Source organism: Parasteatoda tepidariorum, chromosome 9 (assembly GCF_043381705.1).
Source record: "Parasteatoda tepidariorum isolate YZ-2023 chromosome 9, CAS_Ptep_4.0, whole genome shotgun sequence".
Lineage (NCBI taxonomy): Eukaryota > Metazoa > Arthropoda > Arachnida > Araneae > Theridiidae > Parasteatoda > Parasteatoda tepidariorum.
In genome coordinates, this window is record NC_092212.1 from 1,347,097 (window position 1) to 1,365,590 (window position 18,494).

General features: G+C 29.2%; 1 protein-coding gene across 2 annotated transcripts in view; it reads left to right on the forward strand.

Moving 5' to 3' along the window:
• Positions 1-18,494, forward strand: part of LOC107436087 (N-acetyltransferase 1) — a 51,498-nt gene that overhangs the window by 23,632 nt on the left and 9,372 nt on the right. For both annotated transcript variants that reach the window (XM_043044757.2, XM_071184966.1), the window contains exons 13-18: positions 199-285; positions 7,082-7,164; positions 7,236-7,368; positions 10,280-10,538; positions 11,344-11,548; positions 15,503-15,614. In XM_043044757.2, coding sequence (XP_042900691.1) covers positions 199-285; positions 7,082-7,164; positions 7,236-7,368; positions 10,280-10,538; positions 11,344-11,548; positions 15,503-15,614 — 879 coding nt within the window. The remainder of the gene's footprint in view (positions 1-198; positions 286-7,081; positions 7,165-7,235; positions 7,369-10,279; positions 10,539-11,343; positions 11,549-15,502; positions 15,615-18,494) is intronic.

Consider the following 18,494-nt stretch of genomic DNA (forward strand, 5'->3'; position numbering starts at 1 on the left):
ATTATTTTATTACTAATGAAAATATGCATCTAGTTTGTATTAAATTTTTTTTTGATTACTATTAAAAATTATTATTTTTTATTATTTTTAAAAATATACTAGAAAATTTTTTGAAATTTAACTGTTGAAATCTAAAGAAATTTGGATTTGCCTCAAGAGTGGACAACCTGTTCTGATTTTTGTTTCTTTTCTCCTCAGCCACCATTAATTGTAAAACAAGTGACTCAAGACAAAAATAAAGCAAATAAGCATATTCCATCAAAAGAAGAAGTTATGAAAAAAAGTGTAAGTTTTTATTGAGTCTCTTTCTACTTTACCTTTTTATTACTATGCATTTTCTGTATATTATGACATTCATTTTAAAACTGTAAAATACCTTCATTTTATCTCATGTTGACTGTTGCAAAATGTAGCAATATTGTACAGTGACACATCTTTTGAGTAGTAAACCATTTTTTAGCAGAGGTATATGTCATACACCAATAACATTTATATTGCTGTTTCTAATGCAACTTGCCATACTAGCAAGCCTGCTTGGTGAAACCGAGCAAATTTAAAGCACAGTGTGCTTTTCTTGTTTTTCAGTGGCGCCATCTATGGCCAAGAATTCGACTTCTGGTACACCATACGTCTCACCCGTTTGTAGGGCGGACCCATTCATACATCCATTCATTCATCCACAGATCGTAATTTTGACCTGATTCAGAGAACGATCGATCTCCAATCCAGTACCCTCAGAGGTGTTGATTTTTTATGGGAACCTGGAGGACTTATGTGACACATCAGTCACTTTACTTTCGGCCGCCGGGGTTTGAACCCACGAACTATTGGTATATATATATATACAAATACATATCACCCACAGCTGTGAAATAGTAATTAATTGGCTGGGATGGCCTGGTTGGCAGAGTGCCGGACTCTCGTTTTTTGAGAACATTAATTGGAATCCAGCTGGCCGAAGACTCGCGTAGTAAATGGTGACTGGTGCACGTTAAATCTGTTGGGTCGCAAAGACCTTCACGTTCCCATGACAAATAGATACTAGGCGTACTAGATTGGAGATTAATCATTCTCTGATTCAGCTTAAAATTACAATCTGTGGATGAATGAATGGGTCCGCCCTATAAACGGGTGTGGAAGTGGGTGTTCCAGAAGTAGACTTCTATGCCATAGATGATACCACTAGAAGACAACAATTGCACCCCATCTGCCTCAATGGCCGACAACAACAACAATTTATTAAATCCTTTTAAGTAACGAAAGAAAAAAAAAGACATCAGCAAATATTGAATCACAATTCGGGATCGTTATTGGTTGATGGGCAGAAAGTCTCACCGAAATAAAAACTCACACATATTTATTGACGCACATCTACACTTATTTATAGTTCTTCAACTAATAAGGACACCAATTTGTAAGAAACTAAAGTTTATAAAAAATATGTCCATTCTTTCACTTATACGGTGCTATTATAAACTTAATCAATAAAACTTCTTTACTTAAAGATTTCGCGAGAAAGTCTGCTAAGTTGTCTTTACTAATATGTTTTAATTTGAATTAAATCACTTGTAACATAATTTTAATAAACTGATATTTTACATCAATGTGTTTTGTTTTTATATTTTCGATTGAATTTTTAGAGAAATAATAGAATACATCTTTGTTGTTACAAAATTGGATTGTCACTTTATTTCCTATTACTCCCAATTCATTCAGCACTCTTGAAAACCAAATAGTTTCTTTAATGGAGTCTATCAAGGATATAAATTCAGATTCCATGGAATTAAGTGCAACACACTTTTGTTTACTAGATTTCCAGGTGAATGGTATACCAACAAAATAAATATGTCCGCTTCAGGAATATCTGTTAGTTATCTGTCAGTTAGCATCAGAAGAAGCCATGCGTTACTATTATTTGCATTTGTCGAAATAATACACTCAATTTAATGAATAAGTTACTACAATCCAGTGTTGAAAAGAATGGCCATTGTTTTTTCCAAACATTTCTATGACTCCGCTTTTTGTTACACCAAAATTAGCATTTATTGTTTCTACGACCTTTCGTTCTTCAGGAATTTAGGATCCGAAACCTTTCCTTTTTGTTGCCTAGCCAACTAGAATTACAAGTTTCGAAGTATTATTAAATTTGTTTTACTTTGGGTACGTGTACAAATCCTAGTAAACCAAATACTTAGAAGTGTCGAACTGATGGTTTGTGACCATACCAGATTTCAAAAGGTGTTTAATCCTTCCCTCAGTTTAGCGCTTCGAGTTCGAGCACATATATAATTTTACAAAGTGCTAGGTGTAAAACCTTCGAATTTAGACCAGAAATAACTCTATAATATTTTGTTCCGTCGCACAATATTCCAGCAAAATAAAATTGAGTCTCAATATTTGCAAACGAAGGCTCGGGTGCTTCTCCCAAAATTGCGGTAATTTAACACTAGCTGCATGCACTTTGGCAGAGCGATCATTTACATCTGTTCCAACATTTGTGTCGTAGGATAAATCATTTAGCAGCATGTTTATCATTGCAGCATGTTTATCATTTAGCAGCATGTTAAAATGAATAAATATACTAACAATTAAAGAAGTCTATAAAACTGCACTTTCCAGATCATTAAAGGTAGAAAAAAAAAGTTCCCATTAACTTTGCATAATGGTATCCCAAGTGATGAAACACATGTTTATCATCATTTAGCAGCATGTTAAAATGAATAAATATACTAACAATTAAAGAAGTCTATAAAACTGCACTTTCCAGATCATTAAAGGTAGAAAAAAAAAAGTTCCCATTGACTTTGCATAATGGTATCCCAAGTGATGAAACGCTAAATTGGCCTAGCGCCTTGTTACGTGCTTTGTAGAGGATGTGTTATTCAAATTTCTCTGGTCGCCATTGTAAATGTATTGGATGTTATCACTGTTAAATGATAGTGGCAGTTAACTTCTAATTTACTTAAATAAGTGCAATTAACTTCCTCTGTTAACTTAATGTAATTAACTTCTAGGTTACTATTTTATATACAAAGCATGAATTTGACAAAATTTGTAGTTCCTGTTGCGAGCAGTGTCTCTGGCACACACAGCGCCATCTATTGTTGACTTCTCTGCATCATCTGTAGGGGTCTGCTACAACTTTATCCCCCAGATTCTGTCTTTTAATCCACTACCATGAAGTGATGCTCAAACTGCTTCAGCTGCATCACGATTAAATTTTTCGGCAACACTGTTCTGATAGAGAATATGTTAACGTTTATTCTATTCAAATTCCAAGATTATTTAAATATTCATAATTCCTTATGACAAAACTCTAATCTGTTGTCTGTTCTAATTGACTTTAGTTTGCAGTTTCATTCTCTCTCAGCCCGAACAAGAAATGTTTTAAAACTTCTGTTTTTTTCTTTATCGTAAAAACTTACTTTTCCGGAAAAGTCTAACTGTGGATTTAAAAAAATATATATTTTCTTCTTCCCATTGAAAATGTTGGAGAAGATCCCCACAAATCCATATTCACTTTAACTAACACTTTGTTAACCAGCAATAAATGCTCTAGATTTTGTATTTTCAAAAAAAATTTTTTGTGTTAAAAATATAAAGATAGTCAGCCTGAATCACGTGTTGTTCAAATTTTTTCGATACGATGATTTTTTATGATTTTATAGCTATTTTTCTGAAAAGTGGGCGTGGCACTTTTGACGTTCCATAAGCTGTCTGTTTGTTTACATTGTAGTTATCAAGCTTATTTTGATTTTTTTTATGTTCAAATCAATATTTCTATAAAATATTTTTTAATTAGTATAGCATATAAATTAATTAATTAATATAGCATTAATAAATTAATTAATTAATATAGCATTAGTATATAAATTTTCTAGCATGTTATCGAAATTCTGCAATATGCTTTTCCTATGTCAATGTCAATAATTTTTTTATTTATCTGGTATCAAATATATTATTTGTTTTATTAAAATTATAGAGAATAATGTTTTTAGTGTAATTTTTATGCACACAAAAATAATCTTTTTTCTTTGTTTCAAGGTTACATATGACATATTGATATGATGCATAACGAACAATATTTTTATGTAAAAATCGTTTGTATTGGTAAAAATTTAGCATTTATTATATTAAGAATACATCGGAAGTTCTTTTTATATTTTAAGCATGATATTATAGCTATTACAGTGAGTTTTAGTTAATTTACACAAAAAAAGTAGTTTTTCTCCGTTAACTTTTTTTGCATAATTTACTTCTATAATTTGTCCCTTGTGTCTGAATATTTGAAAATTTTGCCTGAAAATTTTTCATATGCTTCATATGACTGTTATAAAGACAATGTAGCATTGTTTTCACGAAATATTAATTATAAAGTTTTTTATACAACTTTAACTGTAGGAGGAAATGAAAATTTTCGAAAAAAAAGCGTCGGAACTAAAAAAATTTTTTTTTCTCAAAACCTGTTGAAGTGAAACAATAACTGATGCTAGAGAGTCTTTATATCATCATTATCTATCTATAGAAAAAATTTTAAATTATTTGGATGAAATTTCAGACACAAGGGACAATTTTTGTATTTTTTAAAATTTTCATATTTTATTAAATTTTTAAAAAAATTTTGACCAAAATTGTTTTTACTTGGCCTATTTCCTAAAATATGCTAAAAAATAAATAAATTATGTTCATAAAAGTAAAATTAAATTAAAAAACAAGTTTTTATAACTTTTCATTTGAAAGGTCCCGTGTCCCCTTAACCAGCTATACAAGTTTTGAATTTTCCCATCAAATTCACCATCACTGACCACAATGCGGTAGACAGATCATGGGTTAGAGTCCCCTTGTTGCCAGACTAACTGTGGGTAGTTTTCATGGTTTTCCTCTTCATGTAACACAAATGCCGGTTGGTTCCATAAAAAGTCCTCTATGAAGGCCAGGAATTTCTCTAAATACTTGATCCAGGAGTTCCCTTATCTTCTGGATTGGGTTAAAAAATATAGGTTTCTGGAATTGAGTCTTAACCCCCATTGTATTCTTAAACCCCTAAAAATGGGTCATATGTTCAAAGAGGTTTATAAAAAAAAATACTTTTAACCCCGTGGCAGAATTGCGCCGACATTGTCGCAGAATATTACATAGTTTTAGCAGAAAGATTTTTCATTTAGGGACAAAAATTTTGGTTTTCCTTTGTGTGTAATTTTTCAAAATTTTTTTTTTGCAGAATTCTTTTCTAAAGATGTCTTTTTTGTGCATCAGAGAGGAAGGAAATAAGCATGATTTTTCTATTCTCATTTGAGATTTTTTTTTTCTAAAAAAAAAAAAATCCTTAAGAATTAGCTTCAGCTGGAATTTCAAAATATGATATAAGCCTAAATGTGATTCTTTTGCGGATTTCCGCTTTTTTTCTTCAGATTTTTCCATTTTTCTGGCTAATTTCTATATAAAAATTTTTCCCCACAAAATAAAATATTTTATGAGGAATTTAATTTTCCTCGGAGCAAAAGTATTGAAGTCTTCATTCCTCCCTCTGAAGTTTTTCTAAAAATCATTTCCTTGGGATAAAACTGGTTGACTTTTATACAGGGATGAGATGTTTTCGCTTTTGTCTCTCAAATTTCAGCCTTTTTATTAAAAACTTCAGTTCTCTAAAAGTTTCGTTTATTTTTATTTATTTTTTATATTTAACTGATTTAAAAGTTGAACGTTGCGATTCTTATTCAGGCAGTCTAAATATCGTACATTGCGATTCTTATTTATGACATTTAAAAATCCAATGTCTCGATTTGTATTTACGTGCTTTTAAAACCCTATATATATATTTTTTTGTTGATTTGTATTCAAGCGAGCTTAAAATCCAATGTCAAAAGCATTCGCAACTAAAGAGTCCGAATTATTTAATGACACATATGAATTCGTACGCATTAGATTGTAAAGTTAATGCAGTATATGGAGAATTGCAGGTTATAGAATTCATTACATGGAACTTTTTCTCCAGTGCATTTTAATTATGAGAAATGCCATACTTAATATGAACTAGTGATGGGGCCGAATACCGAATATTCGGCCAAATTTTGGGCTGAATACCGAACATTCGGTGGCCGAATATTTACTTTTAGAAGCAAATTTAGCAAGAAAATATCTTTCAGCTCCTACAAGTACAATATACAGTGAGCGTTTATTTTCTGAAGCTGGTAATATATATGAAACCAAACAAAACAGACTTTAAATGCTGAAAAAATATTGTTCTTGCATCATAATTTCAGACTTTGCAATGATAAATGATTTTTTTATACCTGTAAACCATATATCTCATGTAGCTTGTTTCTCTAAGTATCAAGGCATCCATTAAATGGATAATTAATGTTTTACATTTATAATAAATAACTATATAATCATATATTTCTAGTGCATATTATTGATAAATAGATATTATTAAGGGAATCACAAATAAATTTTAATTGCCGATTCAGATAATATTCACACTTCTATTTAACAAACTATATATATTTGTATTTTAATGTAAAAGATTCCAATGCTTGTTTAAATACTTATGATGATAAATTTGCAACAAGAAAACGTTTTTATTTATGTAACATTATTAAATGCACTTATGTATTATACAACATAAATTGAGTAAATGTTAGATTTTCTAATAATTAATGCAGTGAAATATAACTCTGCAATATTCATGATTAAATATATTAAAAAGCACATCTAAAAAAATATCTCTCATTATTATGAATTTATTCAGCCAAATAACTAATAATATTCATATTCATGCCGAATATTTGGCAGAAGGGCCGAATACCGAATAGTGGCCGAATATTCTTTACATCTCTAATATGAACTGCATTTTTTAATAAGTGGTTGCAGTTTAAAAATACTGGTGGCAACCCTGGCAAATAGCAAAATTTCCTAATTTTATCATAGCAAAATTTCCTAATGCCCTGTAATATACAGCTACATTTAGCCATTAATTCTAACCCTGCTCATAATTTTTTAACTTACCAAGTTTTTCGTTTATAGGTTATAAAAAAGAATTTAGATATGTTTACAAAAGTTGTTTTTTTTTCTATTGCAGGAAAACCTTCTACTAGAGTATTTAAAAAATCAAAATATTGATGCTGCTGTCAAAACTTTCAAAGAAATGAGGATGCCAAAAAAGTAAATTTTTTTCTTTTAATCAATTTTAAAATGATTAGAGAGAGAGAGGTTCTAAATCTTTTGGTCTGTAGGTATGCTAGTGATGTGATGTTGATGATGATGAAACTAACCATTGAGAAGACAGAGAGCGAAAGAGAACTTCTCAGCCAATTGCTCAGTGAACTCAAAAAAGAGGGTCAATTAAATGGAAATCAGGTGATGGACGTAAGTATATTTATGCACGAATAAACAAATATATATATTTTTTTTATCAAGTTATGTAACTAGTTATGTAGTATCCAAGTTATGTAGTACACAAGGTTGCATTCCCCATAAAATTCCTAATAATCATTAAAGTTATAGGGAAGAAATATCGATAAAGTTACCCAAACTTGGGAATTACCCTGCACCCTTTATTTTAACCAAATCTGCACAAGATGTCATTTCTCTGCAAGAAGAGGCTTGCGGCGTCTTTGGAAAGAAGAAAACTAGTTAGATAAAGTCAACTGCGTCGCCGTGCCGGCATTCGGGTGTGTGATTGATTGGATTTGTGTTGTTATGTTCCACTTGAGACGTCACGCGCCTCTCCTTACCCGTCTCTCCTTGTCTATTGCGGGGTTCTCGAATGAGACGAACTCTTTGGTCAGTCACGTCAAAATATTACTTTCAGACGCCTTTTTTTATTAGGTTTCAGTAGTGAATGGCTGATTTGTTCTGATTGACCTGGAATTGCTCTTTGTTGTACAGGGACATGTGTTTGTCAGTTACCTGCATTTTTATGTTTCTTCTAGTTTGTCTAGTAATATAAACATTTGGGATCATTTTCACACTGTCTTACAGTATTTGTCTGCGAAAAAATTTATGCTGTGGAATAAGGACGAACCAAATTCCAGAACGATTGGTTTGAAAAAGAACTGGACAATATTTTTCTAAAAGAATGGTTGGAATTGGTGGCTGGTGTTTATTTCCCGAAGTGGGGTTTATGTTTCAAAACTTTTGAAATATCAGGAAGTCGTTTCACTCAAGTTCAATAAGTGATTTAAAGCAATGGTCAAGCAATACTATTTATTTGGGTGCAAAATAGAAGTATTGTTGATACTGCTGTTCTTTGCTAGCAAAATCAAATTTTGAAAGCTGAAACTCTGATTTGTGCATATAGCTGAGAAAAATATTTCTTTTAAATCTTGTACAGATACAATCGATTTATTTAAAGTAATGTTTCCCGATTTCCCCATAGTATTGGCAATACAACTTAAAAAAACTGCTTTTGTACTGATCCATAAATTTAAAGTATTTTGTCTCTTAATGAAGGACTAAAATAAGCAGGATAAAATAACATTAACATTTGATGACAGTACTAATGTACAGAACAAGCGGCGTAACATGTCAATATCTGAAAACTGTATTTCTAGGTCATGCTCACTTTAATACTACTACAGGCAGTAAAGGAATCTCACAAGCCATACCATGAATATACTAGTAAATTTAAAGAGGAAGCTTAAAAAAGAAAAAATTACAAGAGTTAGAAAAAGAAGAAAAATAGAAAAATCATTTTGATTAGCAAAAATAATCTGAAGATCAATGACTTGAAAAAGAATTAGCTTTAAGTCTTATGAAAAAGGGAACAAAAAGGCTGATAAACAGCCACAAACATTATGGAGATGACTGTCTTCAAACTGGAAAGGAACAACTTTTGACAAAGAGACTCAAAACTAATTTTATTTTCTGTAACTTCTGATGTAAATTGCTAATTTGGAATTTAATATCAGACAATAGTTTTTTTTATTAATAAGGTGATAGGATTTAAATAACAAGGTTTCTAATAATAAGTTAAAAGTAAAGTTTGGCTATATGAAATGAAAAGTATTTTGGAGGGGATGTTCTTTTTTTTTAATTATTACAGAATCGAAGTAGAGTTGATCATTAATTTATTAAATATGTAGATTATTTATTTTTTTGCAATATTTTCTGTATTTGTATACTTAAATTTTTCACATAAATATCGTAAGAAATTGGAATGTGAATTCTCTTCTGTTTTTATCTGGCATTCTATTTTTTCTGGGTACTTAAATTACACAGGGCACCAGAAAAAAAGAAAAAAGACCACCTTGAATAGCTTTTGATCCAATGATAGGATCTTCACTTTCTAGGACTCACTCTTAAAAATTAATGACTCGAGGCCGTGACCTCAAATATGCTAATTAATAAGCGCAGATGATATTTTAACTTTCGGAAACACGCAAAAACTTACTTTCTCTGAATAAACATCCTTTTTTGTACTTATTTGGATTTCTGACCCCCAAATTTTTGGGGGATGGCTGCAATCTGGGAAATATTTTCCCAATGGTTTAGTCAGAAGAGCACTTCAAAGTTTGGACCCCTTAATGTTTTTTGCGTATTTTGCTATATCTCGAGAACTTTTTAAGCGAATATAAAATTTTTCACACATAATTATAAAATTCACATACCCAATTCCATGCAAAAATAAATAACTTTTAGAAAATATTAATTTTTTTAATTTTATTTAATGATGATCAAAAAAAGTTTTGAATGTATACAATTTTTTGCACCATTTTAAAGATTTCAATTTTTAATTGCAAAATACAAAATTTGAACGAAATCGGTTGAATAGTTCCTGAGAAATTGACTTTCAAAAAAGTCTGATATTTAAAATTCGGAGCAGATCTAGTATGGGTGTTTTAAAAGTTTTAGAAAATGGTGATTACTATTTGTCAAGAATATAATCAGATCCCTTGTGGTTAATTCTTTAAAATACTGATGAAAGAATAATTGTTCAATAAGGTATTTTGATGATAAGTGGAAGCTATAAACCACATAATTAGAAAAATTAATAGTTTACGATTGTTAGCATTTAAAATTTGAAATGTGACTACTCTTAAAAAACTAGGTTTCTTATAAGGAAACAACTTGTAGTTTGATTTACTGGTTTTGTGCCTCAGAAGTTGTGTTTCAGATATGATTAAGGAAGCATTCATTTTCATCTATTCAGTTATGAAAAAAGTATCTTAGTTTCTTTCTAGACTTAAAATAGTATCACTTTTTAGTATTTCCTCAGAAAATATCCACTTAGCCGAGATTTAAGAAAAATTGGCTTAAATGTTAATTTTTTTTTCAGGCTTTAAAGTGTATATTTCAACAGATGTCAGATTTAGAGGCTGAAGTTCCTCGTGTCAAGTCTCACGTTGCTGGCTTTGCTGCCAGGGGAATATCCAGTGACGTGGTCAGCTTGTCCCTGGTGGCAGAACCTCTGGAAGGTGGGGCACACTACCCCCTCTTCCTTCTCTGTCTGCAACAGTTACACAAATCACAAGGCCGCAATTGGTTGCAGTCTACTTTTAACCAGAGCAAGATTAACCTACTTTCTATGCTTCCAGGTAATTTCTTAAGTGAAAAAAAAATTAACATTATGAATTATCTTCATAATATTTTATAAGATTTGCCGACATATTAAAGGAAAAGGCAGTGTATTTGTCTAATTAGAAAATTTGCTCTTCACTGAGGACTTTGTAGTTTCATCTTCAAACAATGTTTTGATGATTTTAATATCTCCTTTGTTCTAATTGACCTTAATAATGATTTCACCATAATCTTAAAAATATGTATGGATTAACTAACAGGATTAACTAGAATCATTTATAAAAATATACTGCTTACATGCAATAAAAATTTGTTTTCACTAACAGAAATTTTTTTAAAAATGAAGTATAAAATTCGGAAAAGCACCTCATTCCCATTTATGCTTTTGATTGTAGCAAGCATGATGTATTGAAAAACATGCAAACTTTGACATGAAGTCGATGATTGTCTGTTTATTTTAAAAATTTGTCGAGACATTATGACTTCACCTTAAATTTACTCAGATATACTTATTTTATAAATATATATTTTCCCAAAGAGCAATAATATGTAAACATTTAAAAATTATATTCATTTATTTAAAATAACATAAACACACATTAACAATTAAACTCAAGCGTAAAAAGATTTTTATGGGAGTTTTTTTTTTACTTCATTTGTTTACACTATGCTAAAAGTATTTGGCTTGGTTGTTTTTAAAAAACCATAAGTTTTCTATGATTTGAAATTATATTTTTAAGAACATAATTTCAGGGAATATAATTCTCCAAATTTTTATGTTTGCTTCTTATTTTTAATAAAAATTAAATTTCCCCCTTAAAGAGATTGACCGAACGAAGGAGAGACTGGCTGACATCCTGGAGGACAGGGGACTGAGCTTCCTTTTCCCCCTCCTCCGTATCCAGGCAGATCTCTGGAAACAGATGCAGACAGATCCCAGCCCCACCTCTCTCTACAGGTGGATCAAAGAAACCATCGATGCCTCTCAACACACTGTGCCTGGATTTGTGAGCGCCCTTGTCTCATGGTCAGTTCATTCACCTCCACTTTTATCATTGATTGATTTTTAAATCATGCTAAGAAGAATCCCTATGCTTGATTTTAAAATAGTGTGGATACGAATTCAGATGTATAATAATCAGTCGCGTTAATGCAAAACATGATATTTTATATCAAATCTTAAAATTGCGAAACATGATGTGCAATCTTAAATCACGTAAACAGGGGTCGCATTCCCCCTAAAATTCATAAAATTCCTAAAACTATGCGCAAACCCTAAAAATCTGATAAAATTTTGTTGGTGTTCCTAAAAAATTAGAGTTATTGGCTAAATATAAATAAAAAAAGCAATAATCTAAAACCCATAAGCAGAATATTTTCAAATGTTCCTGTTTTAATTTTGCCACACGGGAATTCTGATCCTCAGAGAGGTTTTTCGATAAATAAAGCATTGCTTAATGTGAGTCAGCATGAGAATACTATTATGTCTCTTAGACTAATCAAAGATACCATTCAAAATTATGGAGGAGTGTTGAAGATCACCACAACACTATTGAGGGCAGTAAAAGAATCTCAAGAATATATTAGCAAAATGATCATAATTAATTTGTTTTTCCCTAACTTCTAATATAAATTGCTGATTTGAAATCTAATAATATCACACAATAGTTTTTCTTAATAAGGTAAGGTAAAGGGTAATAATAAAGTTTTGATTAAGAAGGTAAAAATTAAATAAAAATCAAATAAAAAAGTATTCTATTTCAGAGAGGAATGTCCTTTTTTTTAAAAATTACTATAGAATCAAAATAGAATTTTAATTTATGGTAATAATTTTAATTAAAGGTATGCAGATTATTTGTTCTGATTTTTCGAACTATTTTTTTTTTAATACTTTTATTGTTTATATAAACATCGCAGAGGATGAGAAAGGGAATTGTTTACAATATATGTAACTTTAGTTAGCAATATTTTTGTCATGATTTCCATTAATTTTATCTGATATTAAATTTTGGAAACTTTTCTGTGTGCTTTAATAGTACATATAAGTATCAGAGATATGAGAATTTAAATTGTTCAAAGTATATACAATTTAAGACAGTATAATAAAGTTGATACAGTTTTTATATGGTATATTTTTGCTTCATAAATGATTAAATCATTTTCTGTATACTTAATCTGATAAGGATGGGAAAGAAAGAAATTGTGAATTTTTTTAATATGTATATCGCTTATAATAATTTTAAGTTCATAAAGTTTTATTCAAATATTCCTTAATTTTTTATTTGGCGTTGCATACGAATTGTTTTGGATTTAATAGAGTATATTTAATTTTTCCAAGTTGGTGTTAATTTATTTTTTCTCTAGATTTATTCTCACTTTTGCCTGTTCCTGAATTATGCACTTAATTTTTGATAGGTAATATGTTAAGTTGAAATTTCATTTTTACACTTTAGAGATTTCATTCTTGACTTAATAAGTTTCAGAGCTTTATTTTATGGCTTCCAATTATTTATGATATGTATGGATGAATTATAGTAATCTTCTGTTATGTAATAAACTACCGTGTGATCTGTTTTTATCCTAGCAAAATCTTATATTACCCCTAAAATTTACCTAAACTTTTTTGAAAAAAGTTCCTAAAATTACCCTAAAATTTTAAAAAACTTTGCTTCTACCCCCTGCGTAAATGCAAATTGTGATGTCTGATTTTTCTTTTTTCTTTTTTTTTTTAAAAAAAGAAACAAACTACTTATTGAGTTTCTGATATCTATTCAACCAAAGAATTCACTTCACAGAAAGCTTTACAACAATGTTTATTTAAAAGAAGATAAAACTTTAAATACAAAGAGAGAAAACTATACTTAACAAAACTCAATCTAGAGCAGAACATAATTAACTGCAAAAACACCCATTCCACAACAGGAAATGACACGGCAAAACACTCCCACCTATTTGTTCAGACTTGGTTTGAATTTACCAACAATTTTAAATTGTGTGAACACGTATGTGATTTTGAATTGTGTGCATGTAATTTTGAATTGCATTTGTAGGTGTAAAATGTAGTTATTACAGGTGTAAAAATGTAAAAGCAAATATTCTTTTCTTATTAAATTGAAAAAGACAGAAAAACTCTCATCCCTGATTCCATCATGCAAGAAAGTCAATAGCAATGACGCAATTGCTGAATTAAGAAGAGCGGTTGCATGAAGCAGATAGAGAGAAAAAAAAAATTCTTGCATCAATCTTGGTCAGATTGGCCTACTTGTTAAGATAAGGAAATGTTAATCTTTTTTTTTATTATTATTAATGAAATATTTTTATCTTAAATATATATATAAATATAAGTGTTTGTGTTTAGCGAAAGAGATAAAGCAGCAAATTATTTTACATACTATAATGAGCCCATTGAAATATGAAGATATGAAATGAATAATGATTGAAAAATTATAATTTAAAAGTTACATTCTTATCTACATTTAAGCTCTTAAAAAAAGAGATAATATTTTGTTTATTAACTTATTTCTTGATGCTATGAATAAAACAATAATGCCAATGAGATTTGATATCAGTGGTTTATTATCAGCCTTCGTAATGAGAATCTATGATTTAAAAAAAATTTTGTGATTGAAATCAAATATTTTTTTTTTTAAAATTATGCCAAAACTTTTTTTTTTTATTTTTCTTGACATTTTCTGCAGCAGTCCTTAAGGATTGCCCGCCGCACTCACAAATCGGCAGTAGTTGAATTTTTTAATGCAATTACTTTCCATGACAAAAAGTACCATGTTATTTTAAAAATTACACTCCTGAATGTAAAGGAACATTAACTGAAATAAAATTCACATTTGAAAATGTAAATTATAATAACCCTGAACTCATTATCAGAAAACTCTAAATCGAGTTCGCCCACCCCTTACAACGGCCCTGCTTAATGGCTGTTGTGAAATTGCTTCTTACTTAAACATTTTAAATTGCAATTTCTGATAGGTTATTAAATCTTCAAATTGATTCTTAGTTAGAAATTATTCCAATTGAGTATTCAATATGAAATAACAACACAAGAATATAATAACTTAAATTAAAATTTCTTAATAGGACTTATCTAGGAAAAAAAAACATTTTTTTAAGTAATTTCTAATTTTTTATATGGTTAAATTTGTAGTATGGAAAGCATACTTGCCAACTCTTTATGCTTTATTATACTTATATTTTGAAAGATTTTAACAGGTTTTAATCGATTTGCTGAATGTTTAATTTTATCATTAAAAATACAGCTTAAACTACTATATGTATATAAGTCCCACATCGTGGTTCATATTCCTACAATTTTAAAATCAAACGTGATTCTTAATCACGAGGCTTAAAAATTATGCATCATGATTTGTATTTACATAATTTAAAAATAAAATGTGATTTATATTTATGTAGGTTTAAAATCTGATATCACAATTCTTATTCACATGATTTAAATATTATTCATGCATCGTGATTCCTATTCATGCAATTCATTTGTAATATTTATATTCAATATTTCCACAGGTAATTAAAAGACTAAAAAATGTATTTCCTTTTTTTTCTGAAAATATTTTTATTTCTAAAGAATTGTCCAAATTTATGTGAATTGTCCAAATTTGTGTGTTCAAATCTAATGTTTCTTAAAATACTAACTTCGATAAATTTTATTTATTTGTACAATACAATATAAGTATTAAAATTTCATGAAATTTGATTAAAAAAGGTATATATCAATTTCTCAATTATTAAAATTTTCTGAAAGTCATAATGGACCACACTCAATGTTATGTTTCCTACATACTTTTTTCCTGACAAAATTGCAGTTTTTTCTTCCCCCTTTTGCTCTAAAGTTTGGTAAGGTGAAAAACTGCACTGTTTCTAACTGCAACTTCTCTTCATAAACTGTTGCGGCAATATAAAACAGATTGTTTTTATGCAAATGATTCCTATTTTGTTTTACTTGTAGCATGATCAAGTATATTACTCAAGAAACTACTCTTGCGGATGGATTAGATCATTCAAGTGTACCAGATAAAAACATACTTGACAAAGAAAAAGAAATGTTAGATAAATTCAAGGTAATCCAGTTATGTATTCATTCAAAAAGTAATTCACAGTGTTTCTGTTGTGCTTAATGATTTTATTTTCCCTGTGAGCTTCATTCTCAAGACAGATTTAATAATCGATGTTTGTTCTAAAATATTTTTTATGTTGTTAAATTCTTTGTTCCAAAATTGATATTCTTTTTACCATTTTTAATGATTAGTTTTTTATTAAAATGTTGGCTGGTAACACAAGTTGTGAATGAGATAAATGTGTCTTAAATTCTGATTTGTGACTTTCAAACAGTTAAATCAGAGCAATATATTTGTTTCTCTATCTGAGTAAATATTTTATTTTTTAATTATGAAATTTTTCTATTTCATACATCCATGTATTTTCTTTTTTATTTATTTTTCAACGCTAGTTATTGTCTTCAAAAGAAAGTAATAATTTCTTAATTATGTGATTGTTAAAGTAAAGATAGAAACAAGAAAAAGTAGAGTTTATTTCAAATCCTTTAGTTAAAAAATGTTTTTCGAGCCCTGATATAAAAAATATATGTATAACAATTCCAGATAAGAAATGAACGTAACTGCCTCAGTTAAGATTTTTGTTGTGCTTAAAGGTCCTTATTATTTTTTTTAATAGTGTGTCAAAACCATCAACCCGTGCAAACAATTTCAGTTGTATTTTTCACGGGAAAGACGATTCTACTGTGCAAATTTTAATCTGTAGAGTAAAACAAATAAAGGGAAATTTTTGTAGTATTATTTGTAAAAAATTATTTCAAAAAAGTTTGAGCCAAACTTGAACAACAGATTCTCAAGAAATAGTATTAATTCTCAATTTGTTTATCGATTGATCTGTTTTTCTCACTCAGTTATTTGATTTCCCAGGGTCACTAATTACTTCAGAAACAAAGAAAACCTCAAATTCTTGAAAAAATTTACCCCCTTTCTGAAGTTTTTTAGTTCCATTCATTCCATTGAGCACGGCATCACCATATTCGCACATAATTTTGTTGCAAATGATTCATTCTATTCTTTCTCATTTCTGTGCAATGAATTGTTCATTTAAAATTTTAAAAAAGCTGCATTTTCTGTTGTTTTTCTTTATTGGTGATATAATAATATTAGGATAATAAACCTGGCATGTGAATCTTCTGCCGATTTGCAGAAATCCACGAATCTAGAAACCGTTGATTCACAGATTGCAGCAAATCAGTAATTTATATTTCGGCAAAATTTTCTCGAAGTTCCACAAGCAAGACATATATTCTGCCCTGACCACCACCTTTTCTTTCTTCCCAAGTTCTCATACAGAATAAAGTCTTTTTATGCAGAGAGAAAATTGCATCTTTGATAACCCTAAAAAATCTAACTGCGGCTGAAACTAATGAATTGACAATGAGGCAAATACAAAAGTATAGAATTGATAACCTAGAAAGATATTTCCAAAATAACAAGCATTTGAAAAATTGCTCACTAAAAAATAAATTTTTTTGTGCCAATTTCAAGTTGTAGCGAAGGAATTTATGTGATATATTTGCTTCCTTTTTTATTTGCCTGCAATTAGATTGAATTAATTTTTCGAGTGTTAATATGACATAGAAATTTTGAATTGTGCATTTCAGTAATCACTTTTTATCGAGCTCAACACCATCTTAAATCCACGTTTTGATCTCTTTTTTTTTCCCCTTCATTTACAGATAATGCAATTGATTTTCTCATAGTTTTTAAAATTCTAATGTTATTACAACACACGAAATTTGAATAATCACTTTTTGATGCTCTTGATTTGTATGAATATCATCTTAAATCCACACGGTTTTCCAATAATTTTTTCGCTATTGTTGCTACAAATTGTATCTTTCTTTAATCTTTTAATTGTATCTTTCTTTCTTTTCCTTACATTGTTTATGCATTATTATTGCGTCAAGCGGTTTGTGCGTTTATTAGTCACTTTTTATATGGCGATCCCCCCCCCCCTTTTTTTTGGATCAAGTTTTTCACAATAATTGCTACTGAGATCCATGTTTTTTTTTTATTTGTATAATTTCATTCAATATCGTCAGGAAATGAAAAATTCAAATAACTTTTTAACACAGTCGATTTGCTCTAAATCCATGATGCATTTTGATACGGCTTTTTTTTTTCTTTCCTTTTTAATGCTGATAACTTTTTAACATGATTTTTTTTAAATTACAGTATTATTATGATACGAAAATTCAACTCACGTACTTGGGTCTTTACTATTTGACGCGATAGTTCTATCATTTTTTCCCCCTTCAATTATTTGGCAGTTATCGCTACTAATTTTTGCATATTTTTTAAAATCTCTATATTTTTATTACGTTATTATTCATAATAACACATGAATCTCAAAACGCCTCTGATTAGTGCGTTCGATTGTGTTGCAATTACATTTGGTTTATCATTCATCTTTTATTAGCTATTTCGGAATCTCATAGTTTTTAAAATCTTTTTCTTTTCTTATGCGATGACGACCCGCAAATTGCAAAAAAGCAGGAATTTGTAATATTTTCAATGTATATTTCCATAAAAATAACTCAAGAATTATCTTTGTGCAAAAAGATTTTTAAAAAAAAAATAAATTGAGAAAAAATTCTTGATAATTTCTTCTTTCAGCAGTCTGTAAACCTTTTTGTGAACCAATTTCTTTATTTCTAAAGCCTATGATAAAATCAAGAAAATTTTTAATGGAAATTAGAAGAAATGTTTTGAGAAAATTGTAGGCATGAAATAATGAAAACGAACTAACAATTTTTATTTAATTTTTTCTGCATTTAATAAATGTGTATGTAAATTTTAAAATTATACTTTAGATTATGTGAATTCCAAAACTTAGGTAATTAATATTTTACTGAAAATCTCGGGGATGTAAATTTTGTCTTG